The 25,842-nt window shown below is 47.3% G+C and overlaps 1 protein-coding gene across 4 annotated transcripts; it reads left to right on the top strand.

Moving 5' to 3' along the window:
* Positions 1-14,673: 14,673 nt before the first annotated feature.
* On the top strand, positions 14,674-25,566 carry LOC103696775 (formin-like protein 10). Of its 4 annotated transcripts, none has more exons than XM_008778488.6 (7): positions 14,674-15,540; positions 18,159-18,855; positions 18,929-19,445; positions 19,525-19,727; positions 20,373-20,608; positions 22,612-23,463; positions 25,210-25,566. In XM_008778488.6, the coding sequence occupies exons 1-6, from the start codon at positions 15,385-15,387 to the stop codon at positions 23,446-23,448; spliced, it is 2,646 nt and encodes an 881-aa protein (XP_008776710.4). In that variant the 5' UTR covers positions 14,674-15,384; the 3' UTR covers positions 23,449-23,463; positions 25,210-25,566. The 4 variants fall into 4 exon arrangements, with proteins under 4 accessions (XP_008776710.4, XP_008776711.4, XP_089781545.1 ...); XM_008778489.6 differs by having other exon boundaries at positions 14,800-15,540; positions 25,115-25,566; XM_089925419.1 differs by having other exon boundaries at positions 14,800-15,540; positions 20,373-20,612; positions 22,616-23,463; positions 25,210-25,391.
* The last annotated feature ends 276 nt before the right edge of the window (positions 25,567-25,842 follow it).

Here is a 25,842-nt window from a genome sequence, read left to right as displayed (position 1 = left end):
CAGTTGACTAGACTCTGCTGGGCTTATTTGCCGTGGAGAGCTGGGAGTCCGTAGATGACAGGAGTCACGTGCATTAATTGTTGAGTGAGCCGGAGATCCACATTTATTGTGGAGTAAGCCGGAGATCCGCATTTATTGTGGAGTAAGCCAGAGATCCACATTTATTGTGGAGTAAGCCGGAGATCCGCATTCATTGTGGAGTGTGCCGGAGGATCACAGCGGTCATGCGCAATAAATGCCGGAGGGGCGTCATAGTACGGTCTCTGGCCGGACCTCGGAGACGTATAGCCGTAGTAGGTGGCTGACAAAAGTAGGCCTCGGGCATTGGGGTTTCTCTTAGGTCGGAGGTTCCGAGTTCGGGTGCCGACTTCGGCCTTCCAGGGTCGATGATTGTGCGGCTTCTTTGGGGCATTCGTGTCATTTGGGGGAAAAACCTTATTCCCCCAACACTACCCCCGACTTCCGAGTTCGAGCGGCTTGTGGGCTCGGACGTAGGAAGTAAAGTCCATCGTTAAAGTTGGGGGGCGAACTTCGTCCGCACCCTCATGTTTCTTGGAATTTTCGTAGTAGGACCTGCGCCCTTGGGCGTTTCGAGGTTACTTTGTTCGGCGAATTAATGATGGGGTCCATATCCCTACGTCTTTCGAGGCGACTATAGCGGGGGCGGTGTCTCTTGGATTACCGAGGTTGGTTTGTGAGGCGGACCCAGGATGAGGGTCCTCGGGTTCGACGGGGTGGCGCCTCGGCCCCACAATCGAGAATTCCCGCTCATCAATGAGCGTGCCATTTTGGGTTTCAAAACGGACACGCGGCATGACCAGGGGTCGGACGCTTCCGATTTCATGTTACCGGGCCATAATTTCGGAGGAGTGGAGGCCACACCGGGGCTCCACGTGTCCCAGATTTTATTAAACGAGGGGAGCGGGGGTGCCGTCCGCTCATTCTTCGAGGCGATGGGGTTCTGTGGACCCATAATGAGGTCCCGAGATCCGATGGGACAACACTTTGATTTCGTATTCGATTTATTGATCCGGAGTGGATGCAGTGCCTCGGCCTCAGAGGTCGCCACGTGGCGCAGCCCGATCGGGGGATGGGAACCGACCCCATCGATCTGGGCCGTCAGGGGGGTCTATATAAACCCCACAAGTCTGCCCTAAAGGTCTTGTTTGGCTTCCCCTCATTTTCGTCGTCTTTTTCCCTTGTTTTCTCCCTCAACCGAATTTTGCCGGCGGTGCCCGGAGCAATTTCTGGCAATGTCCAGTAGGTTTTCTTCCTGTTTTCTCTAGAGTTTCCTCTTTTCTTCTCCTTGCCAACTTCCATTTTCTGCTCTTAATTTTTACTCCATTCTTCTGTGAGAATGAGTCTCGGTCCCGAAGAAGTTGGGTCGAATATGTCAGAGGAGGAACTGGAGACAATCCGCTCCCGTTTCTTCTTCCAGCCCGGGTTTCGTCTTGAAACCGCAGGGCCGGGGGACAGGGTGACGCAGCCGCCCCCAGGTCGGATCGCGGTTTACCGCGAGGCACTCTGGGCGGGCCTGCGTTTTCCCACCCATGAGTTCGTGAGCAGCTTGTTGGCCGAGTACCAGCTCGTCCCGGCGCAGTTGGCTCCGAACTCATGGAGGACCATAATCGGGTTTTTGTCCCTGTGCCTCGGGCACGGGATCCCGATCACGGTAGGCCTTTTCCGCCGGTGTTTTCTGTTAAAGAAGAACCCGGCGGACGCAGGGTGGCTATATTTCGCCTTTCGGGGCGGTATGTCACTCTTCCGGGGCGCCCCTTCCTCGATCCACGAGTGGAAGGTGAAGTTTTTCTTCCTAGCGTCCGTGGCGCCTTGGGGGTTTGAGCCGAGGTGGGGACACCCACGGCTGAAGGCCCTCAACAGACTCTCCGAGCCCACGGGGAGGGAGCTGAGGATCCTAGACTCTGTGCGAGCCCTCGGGAGGGGCAACGACCTGACCGAGCTCCTGCGGGAGGACGCCCTGGCGAGCGTGGGTCTGAGCTCGGCGCGCCCCGAGGGTAAGGGCGGCTACGTTATTTTCATTCTTTGTCTTTCGCTTTTACTGCCACTGGCCTGATACTTAACAAAATTTTTGGTTTCAGATATTTCCCGCATGCCGACCAGCAACACGTCGCTTTTTTCCCGCCTGAGGAGGCGGGAGGCCGAGGCCGGGGGGGCTAATCCCCAGCCTCGGAGGAGGGCGAGGACAGACGGCGCTTCCTCGTCGGCCGGGATGAGTGGCCCCGAGGCGGGGGCCCCTGCGGCCGACCCGAGGCGGGAGCGGGTGGCCAGTGGTGCGAGCCCATCGGCCCCTCCTTGCCCTGCCCCCCTTGCCCAGCGGGGGGAATCATTCGTGGCCCGGCCGCAGCAGCCAGGACCCGGGCCTGCCCGAGGCCCCGAGGCGAGCGGCTCCGGGACCTCGGGTCCGATCGTGCCGAGCTCTTCCCGAGCTTTCCGAGAAGAGTCGGTTGAGCCAGACTCTTCCGTTCCTGAGGGGAGCTCGGCCCTTCAGGACGCCGAGGTCGCACGCTCCATGTTGCGGCGTGCAGTGCTCCCAGCGGACCGGGCCGCGTTCCGGGGGATTTCGCTGGAGGAGGTCGCCGGCAGTGCTTACTGCAGCACCGCCCGGGTAAGTTCCCTTCTTAATTTTCCTGAGTTATTAGCGTGCATACGTGCCTTTCAACTCACAATACCCTCGCTTCTTTTTTTTCTTTTTTTTTTTTTCAGCATATTCTCGAGCTCGACACCATGGCGTTCCTCGCCCACGGGTATCGAGAAGAAGTTCGGCAGCTCGGCCAGCAGCTGGAGCCGGCCAAGAAAAGAATCGCCGAGCTAGAAGCGGTGTCGGCCGCGGCCGAGGCTCGGTGGGCGGCCACCGAGGCCGAGCGCCTTGCCGTGGTGGGGGCGCTTGAGGAGGAGAAGGCGGCTCACGCCATGACCAAGGCAACCATGCGCGGCACGGAGGCGCGCTTGGGGGAGGTCCAGGCCAGGGTCGCGGCCCTCGAATATGAGGAGAGGGCCCTTCGCCTCCGAATCGAGCAACTTGAGGCCCGGGAGAGGAGGGCTCTCGAACGAGCCGAGCACGCCGTGGAGCTCTTCAAAGAGTCGCAAGAGTTCCGCGACATGTTGGAGGAGGAGACGGTCGACGGTTTCCTTCGAGGCTTCGAGAACTTCCGAGAGCAGGTGCGCCTGTACTGCCCTCAGTATGACTTCTCGACGGTCCGTCCGAGGGAGGACCGGGGCTGGGGGTCCGACGTGCGAGCCCTTCCCACCATCCTGACATCCGAGGCGGGAATATATGAGCAAGACCCCGCCGAGCCTTCGACGAGGGTAGCCGAGGCGGACGGTGTCATGGAGGTGGCTCTGGCGGCCGAGACGGACGCTGTCCCGGAGGTGGTGCCCGAAGCTCCTGCTCCCGACCCCGAGCCTATTCCGGAGGAAGGTCTTGAGGTCATCAATGTGCCGGACGACCCCCCGGATGTGGCTCCCGCCGCTTAGGACTTAGCGTATTTTTCTTTCTTTTTCATTGTATCCGAGGTCGGCCCTTGAGCGGCCGACTTCCAATTTTGTAATTGGCCTTCCGGCCCTTTGTTAATGAAAAAGTATTTTTGCCATTCCGTGTTCATCTTTCTCTCTGTTGTCGTGACCGAGGCCAGGGCCTTAGCGAACAGCCTCGATGGCCTAGCTTTGCATTTTAATTTCCGGGCTGCTTAACGAAGTTGCCCTTCTTCCCGGGCTACGTCTTAGCCTTCTCGGGTTCCAGTCATCCCGACGAAGAGGAGCTCCGAGTCTTGAGTTTTTTAGAAAATTTCCCTAAGTCCTATAGCTCGGATTTGGGAGACGTGGAGGTCATCGCGTTTAGCCTTTAGGGAAGTCCCAAGGTGTCGAGGTCGGGCCTTAGCCCTTTAACTAAGACCGGACTAGGTCTGTATGTGCCGCTAATCGGGGAGTTTAGTCGGGTCTCCGAACTTAACTCCAAACTCCTCAGAGGGAGCGCGGGCCAATAGGCAGGTTATTACCGAAGGTTTTCGTAGTTATTGTTCTCGGACTCTGCCGAGGCTTCGGTGAGCAAGGCTGGGGTTTCCAGAGATTGCCTTGGTACCCGTGTTTGGCTGGCGCATTCGTGGCCGGGACCACTTTTTAGCCGGACGTAGGAGTTTACGTCGAAGAGCCAAGTCGGGCACTAATTTATGAAATCCTCTGTACCAGTTTCGGAGACTTGACGAACGGTGCATGCATAATGTAATTAGGAGGCCGATCCTAAGCCGACCCGTTAGAGAGGCCCAACTTTGGGGCGAGATAAGGCTTTAACATTAAGATTCCGTTCAGCAATATGTAAATAAAATTTGACAAGGAGGGCGTCCAGTTGAATGTACCTCTTTCATTCTCAGAGTTATGCTTCGCATGGTGGAGTAGGCTGCTTCCCTTCCTCGTCGACCTGCGGAGTCATTTTTGACTTTAAGGGGGCTCGGGCTTCTCACGGACCCGACAGCACCCGCCGAGGTTGAGAGGGCTTGGGGAGGCTTTATTGATTTGTAGCTCTTTGCGAGGTCGAGGGAGTTTGAGACCCTGTGGTCGGACCTCGGGGCACCTCAACTTTGGCCGAGGGGTCTTGTGTCAGGTCGGCGGGTCCGCGGACGCTTTGCTGACCTGTGGTACCTCCCGAAGTCGAGGGAGTCTGATTCTCTACGGTCGACCCTCGGGGCATCCCGACCTCAGTCGAGGGATCATACGTCAGGTCGGCGGGTCTGGGCACGCTCTACCGACCTGCGATGCTTCCCGAGGTCGAGGGAGTCTGGTTCTCTACGGTCGATCCTCGGGGCATCCCGACCTTAGTCGAGGGGGCGCTCCGGGGGACCGCGAAGGTACTACCCCGTTGTTGGTGATGAGCGCCACGGGGGGCCGCGAAGGTACTACCCCGTCTTCCCGAAGTGTCGAGGGGTCTGGGCACGCACTGTCGACACTCGGGGCATCTCGACCTTAGTCGAGGGATCGCTCGCTTCGGGGATCGGGGATCGTCGACCGCTCCTGGGGGTCCACTTCGTGGCGCCCCAGGTGGAGCCACCCTTTCCACCCCTCACGGCGCCTTCCCGAGGTCAAGGGAGTCTGGTTCTCTACGGTCGACCCTCGGGGCATCCCGACCTTGGTCGAGGAATCGTTCGTCAGGTCGAGGGGTCTGGGTACGCACTGTCGACCTGCGACGCTTCCCGAGGTCGAGGGAGTCTGGTTCTCTACGGTCGACCTTCGGGGCATCCCGACCTTAGTCGAGGAGGCGCTACGGGGGGCCGCGAAGGTACTATCCCGTTGTTGGTGATGAGCGCCACGGGGGGCCGCGAAGGTACTACCCCGTCTTTCCGAAGTGTCGAGGGGTCTGGGCACGCACTGTCGACACTCGGGGCATCTCGGCCTTAGTCGAGGAATCCTGCTCCATTCCACGTTTCGTCGTCTTGCGATTCTTCCCGAGGTCGAGGGAGTTTGGGACTCTACGGTCGAGCCTCGAGGCATCCCGATTTTGGCCGGAGAATCTGAGGATCACAGACGACCCAACATTAAAAGAGGATTACAGTTATCAAGGTGAGAGAAATTTTTGCAGAAAAAGGAGCTGAGTCCATTGTCCTGATTGTTTTGAACCCCTTAGGGTTTCATTGGTAATACATCCGTAGATTCTCGGAGTTCCAGCTTCGTGGGATCAGAGTCCCCTCCAGGGACTTCAATTTGTACGCCCCTGGTCGTTGTACCCGGGCGATTTGATACGGCCCTTCCCAATTTGGGGCGAGCTTTCCTTGCTCGGCGGTTGAGAAGCCTCGACTCTCCTGAGGACGAGGTCCCCTACTTTGAAGAGCTTGGGCTTGACTCTGGAGTTGTAGTATTGGGCCGTTCGCTGTTGGTATCTCGCCATGCGAACCCGGGCGACCTCTCTCGTTTCTTCGACAAGGTCCAAGTTGCTCCTTAGCTGGGAAGAATTGGTGTCGGGGTCGTAATGCTCCATTCTGGGAGAAGGCAGGCCGATCTCCAGCGGGATGACGGCCTCAGTGCCGTATGCTAGGTTGAAGGGGGTCTCTCCCGTGGGTAGTCGGAACGTGGTCCGGTACGCCCAAAGGACATTGTACAAGTCCTCGACCCACTGTCCTTTGGACCGATCAAGCCTAGCTTTAAGTCCCTGCAAAATAGTTCGGTTAGTTACCTCGGTTTCCCCGTTTGTCTGGGGATGGGCAACCGAGGTGAAGCGATGATCAATGCCGAGTTCAGAGCAAAACTCCCTGAAATGAATATTGTCAAATTGTCGACCATTATCAGATATAAGGATACGGGGTAGTCCGAATCGGCAGATTATAGACTTCCACACGAAATCCCGCATCCTTTGCTCGGTGATCCGGGCGACAGGTTCGGCCTCGACCCATTTGGTGAAATAGTCGATGGAGACGACCAGGAACTTTCTCTGTCCGGTGGCGAGGGGAAAGGGCCCCAGGATGTCGATCCCCCATTGGGCAAACGGCCAGGGGGCGATGATGGAGGTCAGCGGAGCTGAAGGTCGGCGCTGGATATTGGCGTTTCGCTGGCACCGATCGCACTTGCGGACGAAATCTGTTGCGTCTTTTTGGAGTGTGGGCCAGTAATATCCCTGCCGCAGGATCTTATGGGCCAAGGCCCGGCCCCCCAGGTGATTTCCGCAGATCCCTTCATGGACCTCTCGGAGAGCATAGTCCGCCTCGGAGGGGCGGAGGCATCTGAGAAGGGGGGAAGTAAATGATCGTCGATAGAGCCTGTTCTCGTATAGGACATATCGGGGGGCCTGGCGCTTGATTCGGCGAGCCTCCATCTCGTCATGAGGTAGGGTTCCGTCCTGAAGGTAGCAGACGAGCCCGTCGATCCAGCTTGGCTCGGAGCCGATGCACATGGTAGGCTCGGGTTCCTCCGTGCTGGGGGTCTGAAGATACTCGAGCGCGGTTCCCTTAGGAAGCTCGCTCATGCGGGAGCTTGCCAGCTTGGATAGCTGGTCTGCCCTGAGGTTTTCCGTTCTGGGAATGTACTGAATGTTGAAAGAATTCAGGGCAGATATGAGTTCCCGCACCTTTTGGAGATACTTTTGCATGGATGGCTCTTTAGCTTCAAAATCTCCTTGGACCTGGTTCACCACCAGCTGGGAGTCGCTGAATGCCGTCAAGTCTCCCACGTTTAGTTCTTTCGCCAGTTTGAGCCCGGCGATCAGGGCCTCATACTCGGCCTCATTGTTCGAGGCCGGGAACTCGAGGCGCAGGGCTTGCTTAGCCACCACTTCGTCTGGACTAGTGAGGATAAGTCCGGCCCCGCTACCCCCCGAGGTCGAAGACCCGTCCGAGTGCAGGACCCATGGCTGCCTCGGGGCCTCCTCCGCGGGTCCAGATGGCAGGTCGGGGTCGTCCGGAAGGGTGCACTCCACGATGAAGTCGGCGAGTATCTGAGCTTTGATAGCCGGCCTGGGCCGATATTCGAGGTCGAATTCCCCGAGCTCGACCGCCCATTTGGCGATCCTCCCCGCACGATCCGACCTCTGCAATATTTGCTTCATGGGCTGGTCAGTCAATATAACTATCGTGTGGGCTTGGAAGTAAGGCCTGAGTCTCCGAGCCGAGATGATGAGAGCGAGATGGTCTTCTCAAGTTTAGAATATCGGGTCTCGGCATCCCTGAGGATCCGGCTGGTGTAATAGACCGGCTTTTGGAGCTTGTCCTCTTCCCGGACGAGAACTGAGCTCACTGCGGCTGGGGAGACGGCCAGATATAAGTAAAGGACCTCGCCTTTCCGGGGCTTGGTGAGCAGCGGGGGAGAAGCCAGAAGGCTCCGAAGATCTTCAAAGGCCTGCTGGCATTCTTCTGTCCACCGGAAGTCTTTCGGCCGTTTGAGGCTCTTGAAGAAGGGGAGGCAACGCTCGGCTGACCGAGAGACGAACCTTCCCAGGGCGGCTACCCGCCCCGCGAGCCGCTGCACCTCCTTAACTGTCTTTGGAGGCGACATCTCTTGCAGTGCCCGGATTTTCTCCGGGTTGGCCTCAATTCCGCGCTGGGTCACTAGGAAACCCAGGAACTTGCCCGAGGTGACCCCGAACGCGCACTTCGCCGGATTGAGTTTCATTTGATATTTTCTGAGCTTGGCGAACGTCTCGTCGAGATCGGCTATGTGGTGTTCCGCCGCTCGGCTCTTCACCAACATGTCGTCCACGTAGACTTCCATGTTCCGGCCGATCTGGTCTTTAAAAATCTGGTTGACCAGCCTCTGATAGGTGGCCCCAGCGTTTTTCAGGCCAAAGGGCATCACCTTATAGCAGTAGGTGCCCTTGTCGGTGATGAAGGCCGTCTTCTCCTCGTCTTCTGGCGCCATTCGGATTTGATTGTATCCTGAAAAGGCGTCCATAAAAGTTAGCAGTTGGTGTCCCGAGGTGGAGTCGACGAGCTGGTCGATGCTCGGGAGGGGGAAACTGTCTTTTCTGCAGGCCTTGTTCAGGTCGGTGTAGTCCACACACATACGCCATTTTCCGTTGGCCTTCTTTACGAGGACTATGTTGGCGAGCCAGTCCGGGTAGGATACCTCCCGGATGAAGCCGGCTCCGAGGAGTTTGTCCACCTCCTCGGCCGCAGCTCGTTGTCGCTCGGGGGCGGAGCCTCTTTTCTTCTGCTTTATAGGCCTGCTGGTTGGTTTCACCTGAAGTCGGTGGACCATGACCTCAGGGTCAATTCCTGGCACGTCCGCGGGCGACCAGGCGAAGACGTCGGCATTATCCCGCAGGAAGCTGACGAGGCGATCCCTCTCATGGGCGCCGAGGCCGGAGCCGACCTGCACGGTTAGCTTGGGAAAATTTTCTCGTAGTGGGATTTGAATAAGGAGCTCACCGGGCTCTACTTGCTTCTTCCAGGGGGTGTCCCTTGCATCGAGGGTTTCTATGGGGAGTGAGGGGCGCGTCGGGCGGTCTGGCGCCTCAGCTGGTTGTTTCACTGTGTGGGCCGCCATGTAGCATTGCTTGGCGACCAGTTGGTCTCCGCGGACCTCGCCTACTCCTTGGCCGGTGGGGAACCGCATGAGTAAATGGCGGGTTGAAACCACGGCTCGAAGGGTGTTTAACCCTGGGCGCCCAAGGATGGCGTTGTAGACCGAGGGCAGACGGACCACCAAGAAGTCCATCCTCACAGTGCTCTCCCGGGGGGCGAGGCCAACTGTGACAAGGAAGCTAGCCTCACCTTCAACCGAGACCGCATCTCCGGTAAACCCGACTAGCGGGGCATTGATTCTCCGGAGATGTCCTCCTGTCAACCCCATTTTTTGGTAGGCATGGTAGTACAAAATGTTGGCTGAACTTCCATTGTCAACTAGGACACGCTTTACATCAAACCTATTTACAATCATGGAGATGACCACAGCGTCATCGTGAGGGGTCTCGACCCCTTCTAAGTCCTCGTCCGAGAACGAGATGACTTCATCAGTACGTGGGCGCTTCGGGGGTGTTCCCTGGGCGGCCGTTCCTGCCGAGGCCCGCCCGATCATGTTGATGGTGCCGGCGATGGGCCTGTTGTCGCCTGGATTTTCGGTTGGTGCGACATTCTCCGCCGGCCTTCTTTCCTCAGGTCGATTCCTCACGAACCGGTTGAGTACTCCCCGTCGGATGAGCGCTTCTATCTCGTCCCGGAGTTGGAAGCAGTCCTCCGTGTCGTGCCCACGGTCTCGGTGGAAGCGGCAATACTTCCTGGTATTTCGGGGAAATCCCGTGTCTCGCATAGGAGGCGGGGGTCGGAAGAAGTCCCGACCCTCAATTTCCATCAGGATCTCGGCCCGGGGAGCATTGACGGGTGTATAGTTCTCGTACCTCGCCTGGTACGTCCGGGGCCGTGGTTGAGACCTCGGACGAGGAGGTGTCCTCTGCTGAGGTCGCCCCTGCTGACGGGGCGGACTCCTCAGTCTGGGGAGATTTTTCTCTCTGCGGGGAGACCGGCTCCTTTGTCGGCCGCGCTCCTCGCGGCGCTTCTTCTGCTTCTTAGAGGCGGGCTCGATTGCTCCCCGCCTGGAGGCGACTGCCTCCTCGGCCTTGGCATACTTCCGGGCTCGGGCCAGCATTTCGGTGAAGTCGGCCGGGAAGCTCTTCTCGATGGAGAAGAAGAATCGGTAGGAGCGAACCCCAGTTTTCAGAGCCGACATGGCTATCGACTGGTCTAGCTCGCGGACCTCCCATGTGGCGGCGGTAAAGCGGTCCAGGTACTCTTTGAGGGACTCCCCCTCCTTCTGCTTGATGTCCAGGAGGGAGTCTGATGTCCGTCGCTGGCGCCGGCTGGCAGCAAAGTTGGTGGCGAACTGCCTGCCGAGCTGCTCAAAGGAGGACACCGTGTCCGGCTTCAGTCCAGAAAACCAAAGTCGAGCGGTCCCTCGGAGGGTCGCTGGAAAGGCTTTGCAGAGTATGGCCTCCGAGGACCCTTGTAGGGCCATGAGGGCCCGATAACTCTCCAAGTGGTCGAGGGGGTCGGTGATTCCGCTGTAGGGCTCCACCTGAGGCATTTTGAATCTCACGGGAACCGGCTCGTCCTCGATCTGGCGGGAGAAGGGGGACTTGGCAGTGAACTCAAAGTCCCCTTCCTGTCTTGCCTTCTTGCCGTGGAGTGCCGCAATCTGGCGCTCCAGATGCTCAACTTTTCGGTCGAGCTCCCCCACCCATGGGATTGTCGTTGTGGTTTGCGCCGGCCCTTGGCGGTCCGGGGCTGACTCCGCCTCGGAAAGTTGGGGTCTCCGATCGAAACCTTCTCTCGGTAACTCCCTACGGGGAGTAGCCCGTTCTCCGTTGTTGGCTCTGGAGGAGCCATGCAGATTTTGACTGGGGAGAACCGGGCCGTGGGGAGACACTCCGGCAGGGCCTGGGCCTGCGGGGGAAGCGCCGATGAAGCTTCCACGCGCCGTAGGCCCTGCACGGCGGCGGCCAGGGCCTGGACTTGCTGTACCAGGGCATTGAACTGTTCCAGCTGGACCTGAGGACCTGGGTCAGCTGGAGTTGGGAAATTCTGGACGGAGTGTCCAGGACTTTGCGGGGGACGCCGGGAGACGTTAGAGGCTCCCTTACTTCTCAACTTCATGACTGCTACTCGGACCCTTCCTCTAGCGCCAACTGTTGCTGGAAATTGGACCCGGGGGCAATCTTCGGTCGAGGAGAGGGAGCGGGAGGTGGTTACTCACGGCGGGGCGGTGGTCCGTCGACGGGCGGCGTCCTCCGTCTGGGGCGATCGGCGAGAAGGAGCGGCTGATTCCCGCGGCTGGGCGACGATCCGACAGTGGGCGGCGTCCTCCGTCTGGGTGCCTGCACACGAGCCGGTGGCCGGGTCTCCCGGCGCCGGCCCTCCGACGCTCAAGTCAGGGAGGGGGCAAATCGTGTAGAGTAGAGGTAAAACAGTGCCCGTCCCCAGTATCGATTTTCCAACCCCCTTTTATAGACCGGGGGTCGGTTTACCTGCGATGTAACGGGGCGAAGCCGTAGTACGGCTCGGCATGCCGTTCAGGTCGGCGCTTGGTCAGGCGAATAATTGCACTGATGTCGGCGATGAGGGCGTTGTACAACCCGAACTAGCACGCTACCAGGCGAATTTATTGCATCAGTGTCGGAGGTATGGCCGAGATCAGAGACTTATCACAGTTGACTAGACTCTGCTGGGCTTATTTGCCGTGGAGAGCTGGGAGTCCGTAGATGACAGGAGTCACGTGCATTAATTGTTGAGTGAGCCGGAGATCCACATTTATTGTGGAGTAAGCCGGAGATCCGCATTTATTGTGGAGTAAGCCGGAGATCCGCATTCATTGTGGAGTGTGCCGGAGGATCACAGCGGTCATGCGCAATAAATGCCGGAGGGGCGTCATAGTACGGTCTCTGGCCGGACCTCGGAGACGTATAGCCGTAGTAGGTGGCTGACAAAAGTAGGCCTCGGGCATTGGGGTTTCTCTTAGGTCGGAGGTTCCGAGTTCGGGTGCCGACTTCGGCCTTCCAGGGTCGATGATTGTGCGGCTTCTTTGGGGCATTCGTGTCATTTGGGGGAAAAACCTTATTCCCCCAACAATTCCATAACTCTTGAAATGATCTAGGGGTGAGATTCTATAATAAGTGATTCACGAAGGAGGTGGGTTTATAAAAACTATGCGGGCAGTGGATGCATGTACATGCGATGCTACATGTATGCCGTGCGCAGGGCTGCCATTTTGCACAATGATGTAATTCTAGGCACCTTCACTTTGTAATTCTAGGCATCATGTTTTCAAATGGCAACCCTAGAAGAATTGAACTGCTGAATGATGGTTTGGATATGGCATACAAGATATTTATTCACCTTGTAGCTAGCACAACAAAAAATTTTAAATTATGGCAAGAGCTCTATCTGCCAATATATCTAAAATGTGTTTGGTTTATGACTGGAATTAGAATGGAAATTGAAATGGATACAAAAACAGCCATATTCCTCGATGTATTCAGTTTGTGATTGAAATTTGAGTCAGAATTGGAATCGAAATATTTTTTAAATAAATTTTTAGATAGCTAATTAAACAAAGAGGCACTTTTAGAAAAATAATTTTTTAAAAATAAACCTCGTGGAAAGAGATTTGAATACTAGAGGAAGAGCCATGATTGAGTTTTGGAGGATTGGGGTATTTCCATTCCTCCTGGAGTGAGAATGGGAATGAGACTCTCCTCGACCAAATAGTTGAAGTGAAACCTTTTCATTTTCATTCCTATTCCAAAACCCAACTCACTTCAACCAAATATACTCATATGCTATGATGCAAGTTGCATTGCATGCAGATTTATAGTTAAACTTGACATGATAAAATTTTGGGCCAAAACAAAATATGACTATATAGTGAAGACTAAGGCTGCAAATGGGTCGGGTTGAGGGTCGACCCGACCCGGCCCGACCCGCGTAGAGCCGATCCGACCCGATTTCTAGGACCCGCGGGTCCGGGTCGGATCCTAAAATTGGACCCGAATTATTTTCTGAGTCGGGTCTGGGTTTACCGAGCGGACCCGATCCGACCCGAATGGATCCAAAGAAAGAGAGAGAGAGGGGGAGAAAAACAAAAGAGAGTTTTTTTTTGGAGGGGAGGGGGGTCGTATAGTCCGTCAGGATTCTCTCTCCATCTATTACACTGTTGATACCTCTGGTGACTCGGTAGCTGGCTTTTTTTTTTTATTATTTCCTTCTGTTTTTTGGTTTCTGTTTTTTTTAACTTTTGCAGGGAGGAAGTGAGGGAACACTGAACTGAATATGGGCCATGTGCCAGTTTTCTGCAATGGAATTGGATTTTGGAAGAAGGTCTAGGATTTTTTTTTGTCCTCGTGAGAGGGGAGCTGGGAGACACCAAGTTCCGTCCAATCAGTCACATAGGGTGTGATATGAAATTTGGCTTGCAGACCGACTTAGTTAAAGTCATGGGTCATCTATTCTGACTGGAGGTCAATTGCAAGTCTTTCAAGTCTTGGGTCACCCAGCACCTCAAAATTACGATATGAGCAAATTAGATTTGCCCAAATCCTTCCCCAAAAGTATAAAGAAGTGGATCCGATTCGGACCTGAATCCGATCCGACTCGGATCCGGACCCGATCCAGACCCGACTCGGAGCCGACCCGATCTTCAACCGGGTCGGATCTGGGTCCAAAATTAGGACCCGAACAAAAAACCGGATCGGATCGGGATCACCCAGAATTCGACCCGACCCGACCCATTTGCACCTCTAGTGAAGACCATCTTTTGGATAACAACATCTTACAAGGTTGTTAAACCAATTTCCACCTGCCGGTCCAAAGTAACCCAAGGATGTTGGGACCAAATTAACTAATCTCGTGCACTTTCTTCAGCCATGTTGAACTCAAAATTGGTCTCAGTTTAGAAAATCTTAAACCTCATCCTGACTTGAATCTATCTGGCCTCAATTATTATATCCTTGGCCTAAACCATGCCCAATTTCTAACTCGGAGCTTAGGTTTTGAGCTGTAGTTTGGTAATTCAACCCATTACACATGTCGACATGCCACAAACTACACCAAGCAGCATATCATATCATTCGCAAGTGATGCAATGGATACACCCTCTTGACCTCTACTGCATTTAGCCCCCTCTTAAACAAGGTTCAAGGAATCTAGCCATCCAATTACAAGGAAAGACTAAAACTGTTATTAATTGTTAGAACAATTACAATGATCATTATTTATTTGAAAAAGTTGGTATTTTTATATTTTAGATGGCATTATCTTCTTCTCATTCACTATAGATAAAAATATTATATTCAAATTGCTTAATCTTTTTTGGAGAAAATTTGACCCAAAAAATGTTGCATCTAAAATATTATATTTTTATTTAAAGAAGAACACATAAAAATATTTGCTATTATTTATATATTATAACAAGATATTATAATACTAAATTATATACTATAACACCATTGTTTGCCTAAATCCCAAACCCCAATCCAAAACAAAAAAAAAAGGGAAAACGAGAGAAAAGTTGAGGTCAAAATTGAAGGTCCAAGCTAGGGGAGTTTTGATCGTAATAATAAGATAATATAAAGAGGTAAACTGAAATCTTTGTAACAGTTGTTATTTTACACTGATATTAAAATCTCGAAACGCCTTTTCTATTCAAAATTTAAATTAAATTGGGATGCCCTATCGTCATCTATTTTTTGATTTTGAATCACAAAAACAAGATTCAGCTTGATTTCCAATGTTAAATCCAAGCAAATCTTTTTTTTTTGATTCAAAAATCCAGGCAAGTTGCCGTCTATTTCCAAACAGAATGATATATCCTACTGTTGTTTTGCCTACCGAAAACGACTATCCGTCGTTCCCACTTCCTCTCACGCGTCTTTCTTCCCCTTCCGCGTCCCTGCTGCCTTCTTTCCTCCCCTTCTCTTTTTCTCGACCGCCGCGAACGAAAATTATGTGAAAGAAACAAAATTCTCCGGAGCTTCTCCACGTCGTCTTCTTGCTCCATGGATTCTCTGGTCAAACCGCCATATGGATTTATAAATTACGAGGCTTTTGAATACTTGTAGCTGGGTCGGATCGAGAAGAAGAAGTCGTCCTTCTTCAGGTTTTCTTTTGAAAGAAATATCGAAACCGTTGCTCGGAGCTGGAGGTTGGAGAAGAAAATGTTGCTTTTTTAGCGAATTTCTTGGATTTTGGTGAGGCTCTGAAGGTGCTGTTCCATCGTTTGGGGGGGAAGATCAAAAAGGTCCTTTTTTGGAGCCTTTTTCTGGATTTTGGCGAGGTGTTTAGGGTTTATAGGGAGAGAGCTGTTGATTGGGCTGCATGCTTTTTTAGCTGATTCCAGGACGGCAATCGTGGAGATGAGAAGAGAAAAAAGCGAGACTCGGTTGGAAGATCGAAGCAAGAAATGATGATGGGTTTCAGAAAGTATGGATTCGCCGTCGTTTGTGTCATCTTGTTTCATGTTCTGGTGACGAGAGGTTCTGCGGGGAGGCAGAGGCTCTTCTTGGGTTTGAGAGATTTTTCTTTGGTGCAGGCTTCTCCAGATACAAATGAAGATGCGGTAAGTGGATTCTATCCTATTTCCCTTTATAAAAATCGAACTTTTAGAGATATTTCAAGGACATTTCTTGTCATAATGGTTGGAATTAACCCAAAATTAATGTTTGTTTCGACCCGGGAATATTAGTTTAATTTCTTAATCATGATTAACAGTGCTTTAAATTGAATGATGACTTGTTTTTAATCTTCAGTGGGACACATTATGCAGGCTAAGTCCTTGCTGTAGAGATGAATCGCGGTCCAAGTTATACATGCCTTTTTGTTTTGAGAAAAATATACTGCCCTCTAGGTTTATGTCATTTCAGTGTTTTGTCTCATCAATTATTTGTCATTGATTTAGTTCTCTGGGAGATGGAAGGGGATATCTCAAGGAGAATAGGGTGGACAAGTGGGAATGCACTTTCTGTTTAAAACTGATTCATCAAGGAAAAGTTTTCAGAGTATAGTTATTAGGTCAGCTATATTGCATAATAAAGACTGTTTTAGTGTAGTTTGACGTTACTTGCAATTGATGCCACATTGTATGATACGTAAAAGGTTCATATGAGTATTGTGCTGGTTCAGAGAATAAACAGCAGATGAAGCTTATCCTTAGTTAATCTTACTATGTCATATTATCTTTCTACAGGTAGTTCACATTTGCCCCCAATTGGATCCTGGCCAATTTTCTTGTCTACAAACTGACTACCATCTGGTCCATCTCATCATCAACCTGCACCAACCATCTCCTTTTGTAGTTTATATTGTTGAGGTTACAATATTTGTGGACCTCTTAGCCATTTGGCTATAGCTAGCCATATTATATCAGGGTTAGCTCCATGACATTTTTTTAAAGTTGCCTATATCATTTTGGGTCACAATCATGATTCCCAATTTAAAATTGCTTCATCACCATTGATGCATCTTCATTGCCTTGAGTAAGCTAAGTTGGTATATTCTTGTGCTTGTGATGTCTCCTTTATTTCTTTATGCCATCAGGTTGTCATGCATCATATCAGCTAGTGCTTTGGACTCCATCTTGGCACTTGTATCAAGTTTTGTTCAAAATTTGACTTCTGTGCTACTTCCTCGGTGCTTCTTTCCTATCCATGGATCTTTGTCGATCACACATTAGTCCATCTTTTATGTTTCAAGCTATTGGTGTTTGATTCACCCTGACTTTGGAAGGATAGGATCAGATAAGTTACCTCACAGTTGGATTTACTAGTCCCTTAAAATAAGGATTGGGGAATCCTTGACCCCCTCAACCCTGCAACTTCTCTAATATGTGTTAAAGAAGAAGTACACGCTTTGGATCGATTATCCAGAGATAGTGGATTCCACTCTCCAAAAAGGTTCTTGTCGTAAGTAGCAATTACATCAAATATTTGATTGATACATCATTCCAACTTCTGTCCTTTTGCTTCTGGCCTAACTATACATGACACATATGGGTCATGGTTTTAAGATTTGGGCAGGTCTTAGAAGCTGAAAGCATTATGTTTGGATTTCAGCCAGAACTCATCCTAATGTCGGTTATAGAGCATATTCTCCATATCAAAAAACATGGATTCTGAATATTTTTATAGGAAACTCAGAAATGTGGTGGTATTACTTTTTAGAGATTTTGAAAGGGAGTTATATCTTTTTCGAAAGGGATGGCTATTCTTAAAGCTTGAATTCCATACATTTAGATTGTCAAGTTCTCATATGCTAGACTGTTATCAAAGACACTGTACAATGACATGAACCTTTTCTTAAGGTATAATTTTATTATTTTTCAAACTAAAATTGCCAAAATGATTCATTTAAAGGTCCAAAGAATATACCATAAAATGATGTTTAACCTATTTTCTTAGCTTGTATTTTTTCTTATTTTTTTGATATTTTTATAAGGACGTATGAAAAGGAGGAGAAGAACTGAGATAACATGGATGAAGGTCGTGAGAAAGGATATGGAAAATCTTAAACTAATATATGCCCCACATAGCAATGCTTGGCGAATAAGGATCCATGAATCCAAATCCCAAGCATGTGTGGCAAAGCTGGATGGTTAGGTTTGTTGTATAATTTTGTGCCTGAAATTGCCAAAATTGAAACTCATTTGACTTGGATATAACAGAAACTATATCCAAACATTAATGTGATTCTAAGTGTATAATATATTGTCTCATTATTGGAGTGTAAGTGATGTAATTTTACACTGGTTTCATGTCATTAAAAAAAATCATGCATTCATTTGCTTGGTCCTGATGTTTATCATTTAACCTATTTATTTTGGGTCTTAGATTTAATATTATGGTATCTTTTAAAGTAGTTGTGCTGGTTTTAGACAGTTTAGAATAGTTTAGAACTTAGTCCTTTGGAGTTACATGCACCTTGTCATGAGTCAAATTCAATAACATTTTGAGGTGCCAGATCCACCAATTGTCATGATGATGATGATAATTTTTATATTTACTATAAATTAAAAACTTGTTTGTCATGCATATATTTTTTGTCTCCAAATTTGAATATTTATTCTTTTTATTTCTTGCAATCTGTTATGAGCAACATACTATTAATAATTGGTTGATTGTATATGTTTTAAGCAATATATTATGAAACTTTTCGCTGATGATGGAGATGCTATGACAACAGGTCGAACAGATGTGGCTTAATTGTGGTATAGATATTAAAGACATAAAAGAAGTTGCAACAAGTTTTGATCACTCTTTTACGAAAGGCAGCATACAGGAAGCCATAACTCTTCTTCCTCCAGAAACTAAGCACACCTTTCTAAATTGTTTGAGAAAGCAAAACTTTCTATCGCCAGTCTCTCAAGAGGACAGTTTGAGAAATTGGATTGGTTTTTATTTTGAGTCATTAGGCTGGCATCCTGCTTTAAGAAGGCGTTTAGCTGATCAACCTTCTCCAAGTGCACCACCTGCCTGGGCCCCAGCCTCAGCTCCTTTATCACCTTTATCCCAGGGCGCTGGAGTTCAACCACCTCTTTATGGTCGAGCACCATCCTCTGTTTCTGCACCATCATCTGTTCCAGCACCTGCAAGCCCAGCATTTCCTAATCAAGTTTTTCAAGATGTTACTTCCAGTGCCCAGTCTCCACTATCTGAATTTAGTCCAGATTCCGCTCCAGTTGTATCTGCAGGGAAGCAAAACAATAGCAGAAAATCAGTTGTTATTGCCATTATTCTAACGGCAACAAGCACATCTTTTCTTGCAGCAGGCATCTTTATTTGCTATAAGAGATGCCATAGAAACAATGGCTACTCAAGATACAGCCAAAGGGATGATAGGCCACTTCTGAATTTGAGTTTGAGTGACTTCTCTGATATTGGTCAGTTTTTATTTGAATCTATTGTGGTATACACCTTATATTTCACAGTACTGATTTTGTCGTATTATACCAGGTTCTTCAGAAAAGTCTTCAGGCCAAGGAAACCCAATTGACTCGAATAAATTGGGGGCTTTGCCTTTAAAACCTGACCCTAGCCAAAATGATCATGTCTCATTTTTACATACTGGCTCAGCTCAAATTTCACCATCCGACTCACTGATTTCCAACTTGTCTACTGAGACTTCTAATGCACCAAGCAATACTCCACCAAAATCACCACCTCCTCCACCAATGCCTCCTGTTCCAAAGGCTGCTCCCTCCCCTCCTGCCCCACCACCTCCACCACCCAATAAGAAGCCTGGTGCGCCCCCTCCACCACCTCCAAAAGCTGTTTTACCTCCTCGTCCGCCATTAGCAAGATTACATCAGCAACCATCAGTTGGGCCAAAACCACCTCCTGGTCTGCCTTTCAGTGTGAATGCTGACACTAATGCACCAAAAGCCAAGCTGAAGCCATTCTTCTGGGATAAAGTTCTTGCGAACCCTGATCAGTCTATGGTCTGGAATCAGATTAAATCGGGTTCCTTCCAGTAAGCTTCACGTCTTTATTATATTGCTATTGAATTGACATATTATTGATACACTAAACAAATGATTTTTGTTCCGCAGGTTTAATGAAGAGATGATAGAAAGTCTATTTGGTTACAGCTCTGCTGATAAATACAAGAGCGAAGGAAAGAAGGAGTCATTACTCAAAGATCCTTCTCCTCAATATGTTCGAATTCTTGATCCAAAAAAGTCACACAATTTAGCAATTTCATTAAGGGCACTGAATGTGAGAATAGAAGAAGTCTGCGATGCACTTAGGGAAGGTAATTTTTATATTAATATGATTTCTGATAGCTTGTGCAGGAACAGATGCTATCTGAGACTAAATTTTTGAACTTGTCAAAATAAATAACATTTAGCAGATTTCATAATGATTACCCTGCTTCTATATGTTAATTGTAGTTTTACTTGAGCTCCTGCATCCTTCCGAAAAGAACAAATGGACATGTCTCCATGGTACATAATGTATGGCATGTTAGAGTCTAAGAAATTCATAAATTGTTTCATTATAATTTTAAGGAATGAAAAGAGTTCTACAAGATGCAAAAAAACATTGAAACAATATAAACGGAAAAAAAGATGAAAGAAATTGCTTCTATATTTTAATGATATGGTATATTTTGTCCAAATAATTTTCTGTATCTTGGTTCATACTTTTTCCAACTCAACTTCTTGATGTGTCAAAATGAGATAAGTCCATGCCCATGCAGCATTTATTAATAGAGTGTGCGAGAGTCTTCCATTCTTCTCATTTATAATACTTCCAGGAACTCTTCCTTTATGGTCATCTATTCGTTGGTTTTTTGTAATATGACCTAGATACAAGTGTTTGCAAATTGGCATACAAAATACCTGGTATATATGTTGTTAATGCATTGGCATCATGTTGTCCTTTCTGCCCCAACCAGGAAATGAGCTTCCTACAGAATTAATCCAAACGTTGCTAAAAATGTCTCCTACTGCTGATGAAGAGCTACGGCTCAGACTATATACTGGTGATCCTGCCCGAATTGGCCCTGCAGAACAGTTCATAAAGGCGCTGGTGGATATCCCTTTTGCTTATCAACGGTTAGATGCAATGCTTTTAATGGCTTCTCTACCTGAGGAAGCCTTGAGCACTAAGCAGTCATTTTCAACATTAAAGGCAAGTGTGGATCTTCCTTTTCTTTTGCCTTCTTTTGTTTAGTATTTTTAGTTAATATAGCTGGTTTTAAGGTCAGATCTTTTCTATTAGTCTTATGGCTGATATGAATTTCATGATGTAAGTTTAAAATCTTGCATTTGACTTAAAACAAAGAGAAAGTTTGAACATAATGAGAGTAGGAAGAAAAGTATCTAACATGAGAGAGGAAGAAGATAAGAAAAAGATGGAGAATTGCTTGCTGAAATTTTATTGAACTTACAGGAGACTCCATTTCGAATCATTGTGGTACTATCCTCCTTAGTCAAAGCTAAGGAGCCTAGCCATGACGATCTGAGTTGAAAAAGGACTTCTAACTTTCTAAGCTCTCAATTTGCTGTTACAAAGTTTAGATACCATGAAGCCCCTATGTTGGACAGGAAGGCGATGACCTCACTTATCTTGATGATCCTAAGCTTTCCTGGACATAGCTATAAGTGAAACAAGACAGTCAGCAACATTTATAGTGACGATAGGACCCTAAACATTGACTTAATAACCCTTTCTCAGTACTCTTGATGACCACTGCTAACTTAAGTGAGAACGAATGAAAGGAGTTGGGCATAGAGGATTTACACAGAATAAGGGATCAGTGGCCCTACATCTTTGTACCACTAAAAAAGTAGGCTTGTTTTATGACTCAAAACACAAAATCAGAGACTTCCTAAAATATGAAGAAAGATCATAAAAGAACACTAACTGGAACGGACTTGAACGTCTGAAAAAGAGTATTCAAGACTGAGTACCTTTCAAATTGAGATGTGGACTGATCTTCTTGAGACTCTAGGATTTGACAATTTTGATTGATGAGTACTGTGAGGAGCATATCCATTCGTGACCTTTAAATTGTTTATGTAACTTTCAACCTGGAGGATGCCAACTGGCTGAGTTGATGCAGTCTCTTGTCTTGATGCAAGAGACTTGGCTTCAATAACACCATCGGTCTGATATTTGGCAGGGCTTCCAACCATCAGCAACTGGTGTACATAAAGACGAATTTGCAGCTTCACAAACCAATCAAACCTGGATGCTTGTAACTAATGTAGACTAATTATCTTCACATTAGAATGCATTTTGTATAATTTTTATGTCCTTGAAACATCGTCCTGGAGTTGCCTAAGATGGGCAGTTAAAAGTTGAAACTACCATATTCTTCAACAGGTGGGACACCTCCCACTAATCCAAAATTTATAGGTAAAGAATGATGCTTTTTATTTGTTGAAGTAAGCAACCAATTTTAGTGCCTCTCCTTCATTGCAATCAATCGTTTATTTTAATTTTCCATGAATATCTTCTTGTGCAACTTAGTTTCTTATTCTTTTACCTTCCCTGCAACATCAAGAAAGTTCTGTTGTATGCGGTTAAGGGAACTATATCGAACCTGCCACACTTGATTCACCTGATTTGATTTGTTACTGAAGGGTGTCATTTATTGCTCACTTTATCAGATTAGACACTACACTTGCTAAAATGCTGCCACATGACATGGATCAGATTAATTGGTTTAATCAATTAGCATCTCTTCTCCTTTTCAGATACATCCTGATTTTCAACATCAGCACATGCCCTATAGCTTTCTGAACTTTGTCTTCCTTGGTTGGGCCTCTACCTATTAATAAATTTGTCACATTAGGAATTTATATTCTCCTAATTTTTTTTCTTAACTGTTGTAGTAACTTTAAGGAAAAGCTTGCCATCACACATAGATTTGCTTATGTTCACCAGTAGAGTAAGGGCTCTATGGTTGTACATGAACAGTGGTCGCGGCTGTTTGTTAAATAATGTAGCATCTGGAATCTCAAAATTACTTGAGCATGAAATCGTATTCTCCGTGATTTTGATGCAACCTATATTTCTATATGGCCAGTGCATTACTCTTGCTTAATCCTTTATGTATTGTCCATGAACAACTTAGCACAAAGATCGTATATCTAAATCATGTGGTATTTTCACTTCACTTTCATCAGGTAGCCTGTACAGAGCTCAGAAATAGTCGTCTATTTTTAAAGCTATTAGAAGCTGTTCTTAAAACCGGTAATCGCATGAATGATGGTACCTACCGTGGAGGAGCACAAGCCTTCAAACTTGACACACTCCTGAAGCTGGCAGATGTCAAAGGAACTGATGGGAAGACAACATTGTTACATTTTGTCGTTCAAGAGATTATCCGATCTGAAGGTGTGCGTGCTATTCGTCTGGCCAGGGAGCAGAGTGGGAGTAACTCCAGTCTGAATTTGGATATATTTACTGATGATACTTTCCAAGACTCTGAAGACCATTACCATAAACTTGGCCTTAAAGTTGTTTCAGGGTTAGGCCATGAACTTGAGAATGTCAAGAAGGCAGCAGGTTTGGATGCCGATGCTTTAACTAGTACAGTGGCAAGTCTTGGCCATAGGCTGGTGAAGACAAAAGAGTTCCAGAATACAAGCATGAAAAGCATGGAGGAAGAAAGTGGTTTTCACCACTCACTCAAGTGTTTCATAGAGCAAGCTGAAGCTGATGTCACTTTCTTACTGGAGGAAGAAAAGAGAATAAGATTATTGGTGAAGAGCACTGTTGATTATTTCCATGGAAGTGCAGGGAAGGATGAGGGATTTCATCTGTTTGTGATTGTCCGGGACTTTCTTGGGATGGTAGACAAGGCATGCAAAGAAGTGAGAGAATTACGGAAGAAAGTAACAAGAACGCCAGGTAGGGAAACAAGAACATCTTCACCTGTTCGAGATCCACGACAGTTGCTTTTTCCAGCAATAAGGGATCGGCGGGTTGATAGTTCCAGTTCTGATGATGATGAGAACTAACTTTAGATGGAGGAGGTACGTATTTTTTCCCATTCTTGAATATTAAATTCATTAAGTGGTGATACCTATTAACTGTTAGGAATACACAGGCGCACACAAAATGTAAGAGCGCCAATAAATTTCTATGAGAGACCATCTGGACTATTGAATCAAATTGCAAGAAATCCTAAGCATCTAAGCTAGATTATAAAGCTTTTGTTTCGGGTTTCCAGCTTCTAAATACAAAAGGATTTTTTCTGGGTTGAAGCAAGAATTCCTTTCTAATCTGACATCTATTTGGATTTCTTTTCTATTGCAACATCTGTTAAAAGAATTCCTTTCTAAACTTCCTTCCGAACTCTAACTTTATCCAACCCATCTCCTAAGATGTGATCCTCTTAAATCAGACATCCTTTTCGTTCCCATGGAACTCTTTGTTCTCAGGTTGTCTCAAGTTCCACTGTTCTAGTGGTCAAGGTTGTAGGGCCACATTTCATCATCACCCAATAGTTGAGGCATATGTGATTGATGGTCTTGATGGGATGTAAATATCTTGAACCACTTAGCTTTACAATGTATCGTAATGACATTCATAATTGGTTGAATAAGATTTTCAACTATGAATCATACTGACTGTTGGAGTCTTCTGACTTCCAGGTCCAAAATCACTCACATTTAACACATAAAAGAGGATCGCTTGCTAACCAAGATTGCAAACCTTTTCATGGGTAAACCCCTTCTCAAGTGTCAAGCTCCAGCTTTTGCAGTAGCAACAAACATTCTTGACCCTTGGAATTAATTAAGCCCTTACCCACAATTCAAGGTATTCTGTGTTCTAAAATAATAGGGTGTTCTCAGCTCAAGACAATCACATCAAATTCTTCTCAGCCCATACCTTATATTTGGGGTTTGAACCCCTTGACCCATTCTTGCCATTCATTAGATACCCATTTTCCATAGAACATATCACCATTCCCTTGAATGAAAATACTACCTTTCATTCCTTCAACATCCTCACAAACCTGAGCCCCTCGACAACATCTCACATGGAGCTATAAGCATTCACAGGCTTACTTGTTCTTTAATTGAGCTAAGCATTTACCTCTACTCCTTTCTCCAAATTTATAAAAGTCTCTTGTATGAGCGCGTGCACCTAGAGTCCCAGAGATGCTCCATCTCCCTAAACTATGTATTGTTGTGTATTCGTTTATTTTCTGCCAAAGTATGCCAAGAGATTTCCTATAACTCCATGCAATAATGGAAACATAAGCAACACATTTAAAATGAACTAGGATATGATGTGTACATTTGAATGGAAGTAGAACTATACTATACCATGTAACAATCGTAGTTTAAAACAATGTTTTATTATATTTTTTTTCCAAAGCTAAGATTTTAACATAAATCAATGTCCCAGGTGATATAGTACTACTGCATCAATGAATTTTTATAGCTAAGATGCGATTGATCGTACAATTGTTTTCTTTCCCTAGTACACATGTATTTGCACATCCTTTACTAGTAGCTTTGTTCAATTTGCTATACTAGAGCTATAGAAATATCTTGTGAAGCACTTTATGGATTGGCCAAGGTTAGTTACCTTCCACAACAGCCTATATATTTGGTTAAACTACAAAAGTATTGCCGAGCCATCTTTAAATTCATCATTCTGATGTCGTGGTTGCAGTTCTTCAGGACTCCAAAATGTAGTGGCATATGATTTATTGGCATGCTTTCCTTCGTGGTATTTGTAAACTTGAACCTGTCTATCTTCTCTGGCAGAAACACGAACTAGAAGGCAGGGTATTGGAATCATGAAGGATTTCATCTGGATTGCCACGTGCCATGAGCGAGGGTTGCAAATACATCTTGGATTGGTCCTACATAAGGCCTACCACAGGAAAATTAGATTGATTGTATTTATGATCATTCTTTTGTTTTTTAAGGAATGGAAAGAAAAGAAATTATAAGGAAAAGTTTGAAGCCTGAATATGATTTCAGTTTTAGCTGTTAATTTGTTTAGGGAAAACTAAAAAGTGTAGATTTCTATATATATGAATATTTATACTGTTGTAGACATTGCACTACCTTCTAAGCCACAAAAGAAAGATTAAGATGAAAAAGATATTGGATTACCAACGACTCTCTCGGATTTTCTGTGCTATGCTACGCTGTTATAGTGATTCCATTGTAGCTTTGTTGATCTTTAGGCAACCATTGAAAAACAATGCTTGTATTGCTTTTGATTTTCTTAGCTGTAAAAATAAAAAGTACAGGTCAAAATAGAGCAATCTTGTTGGTACACCAAGTCTCACAATCATCTTTCTTATTAAAAATATAGAACAAAGATTTTTATTTTTAATTTTTCAAAAAAATTAAGAATATATAGAATGGTATATTTTACTTTTTTGATTT

Source organism: Phoenix dactylifera, chromosome 9 (assembly GCF_051530095.1).
Source record: "Phoenix dactylifera cultivar Ajwa chromosome 9, Ajwa_hap1_PhDact_Kaust_v1.1, whole genome shotgun sequence".
NCBI lineage: Eukaryota > Viridiplantae > Streptophyta > Magnoliopsida > Arecales > Arecaceae > Phoenix > Phoenix dactylifera.
This window is presented reverse-complemented; position numbering and strand designations above follow the sequence as displayed.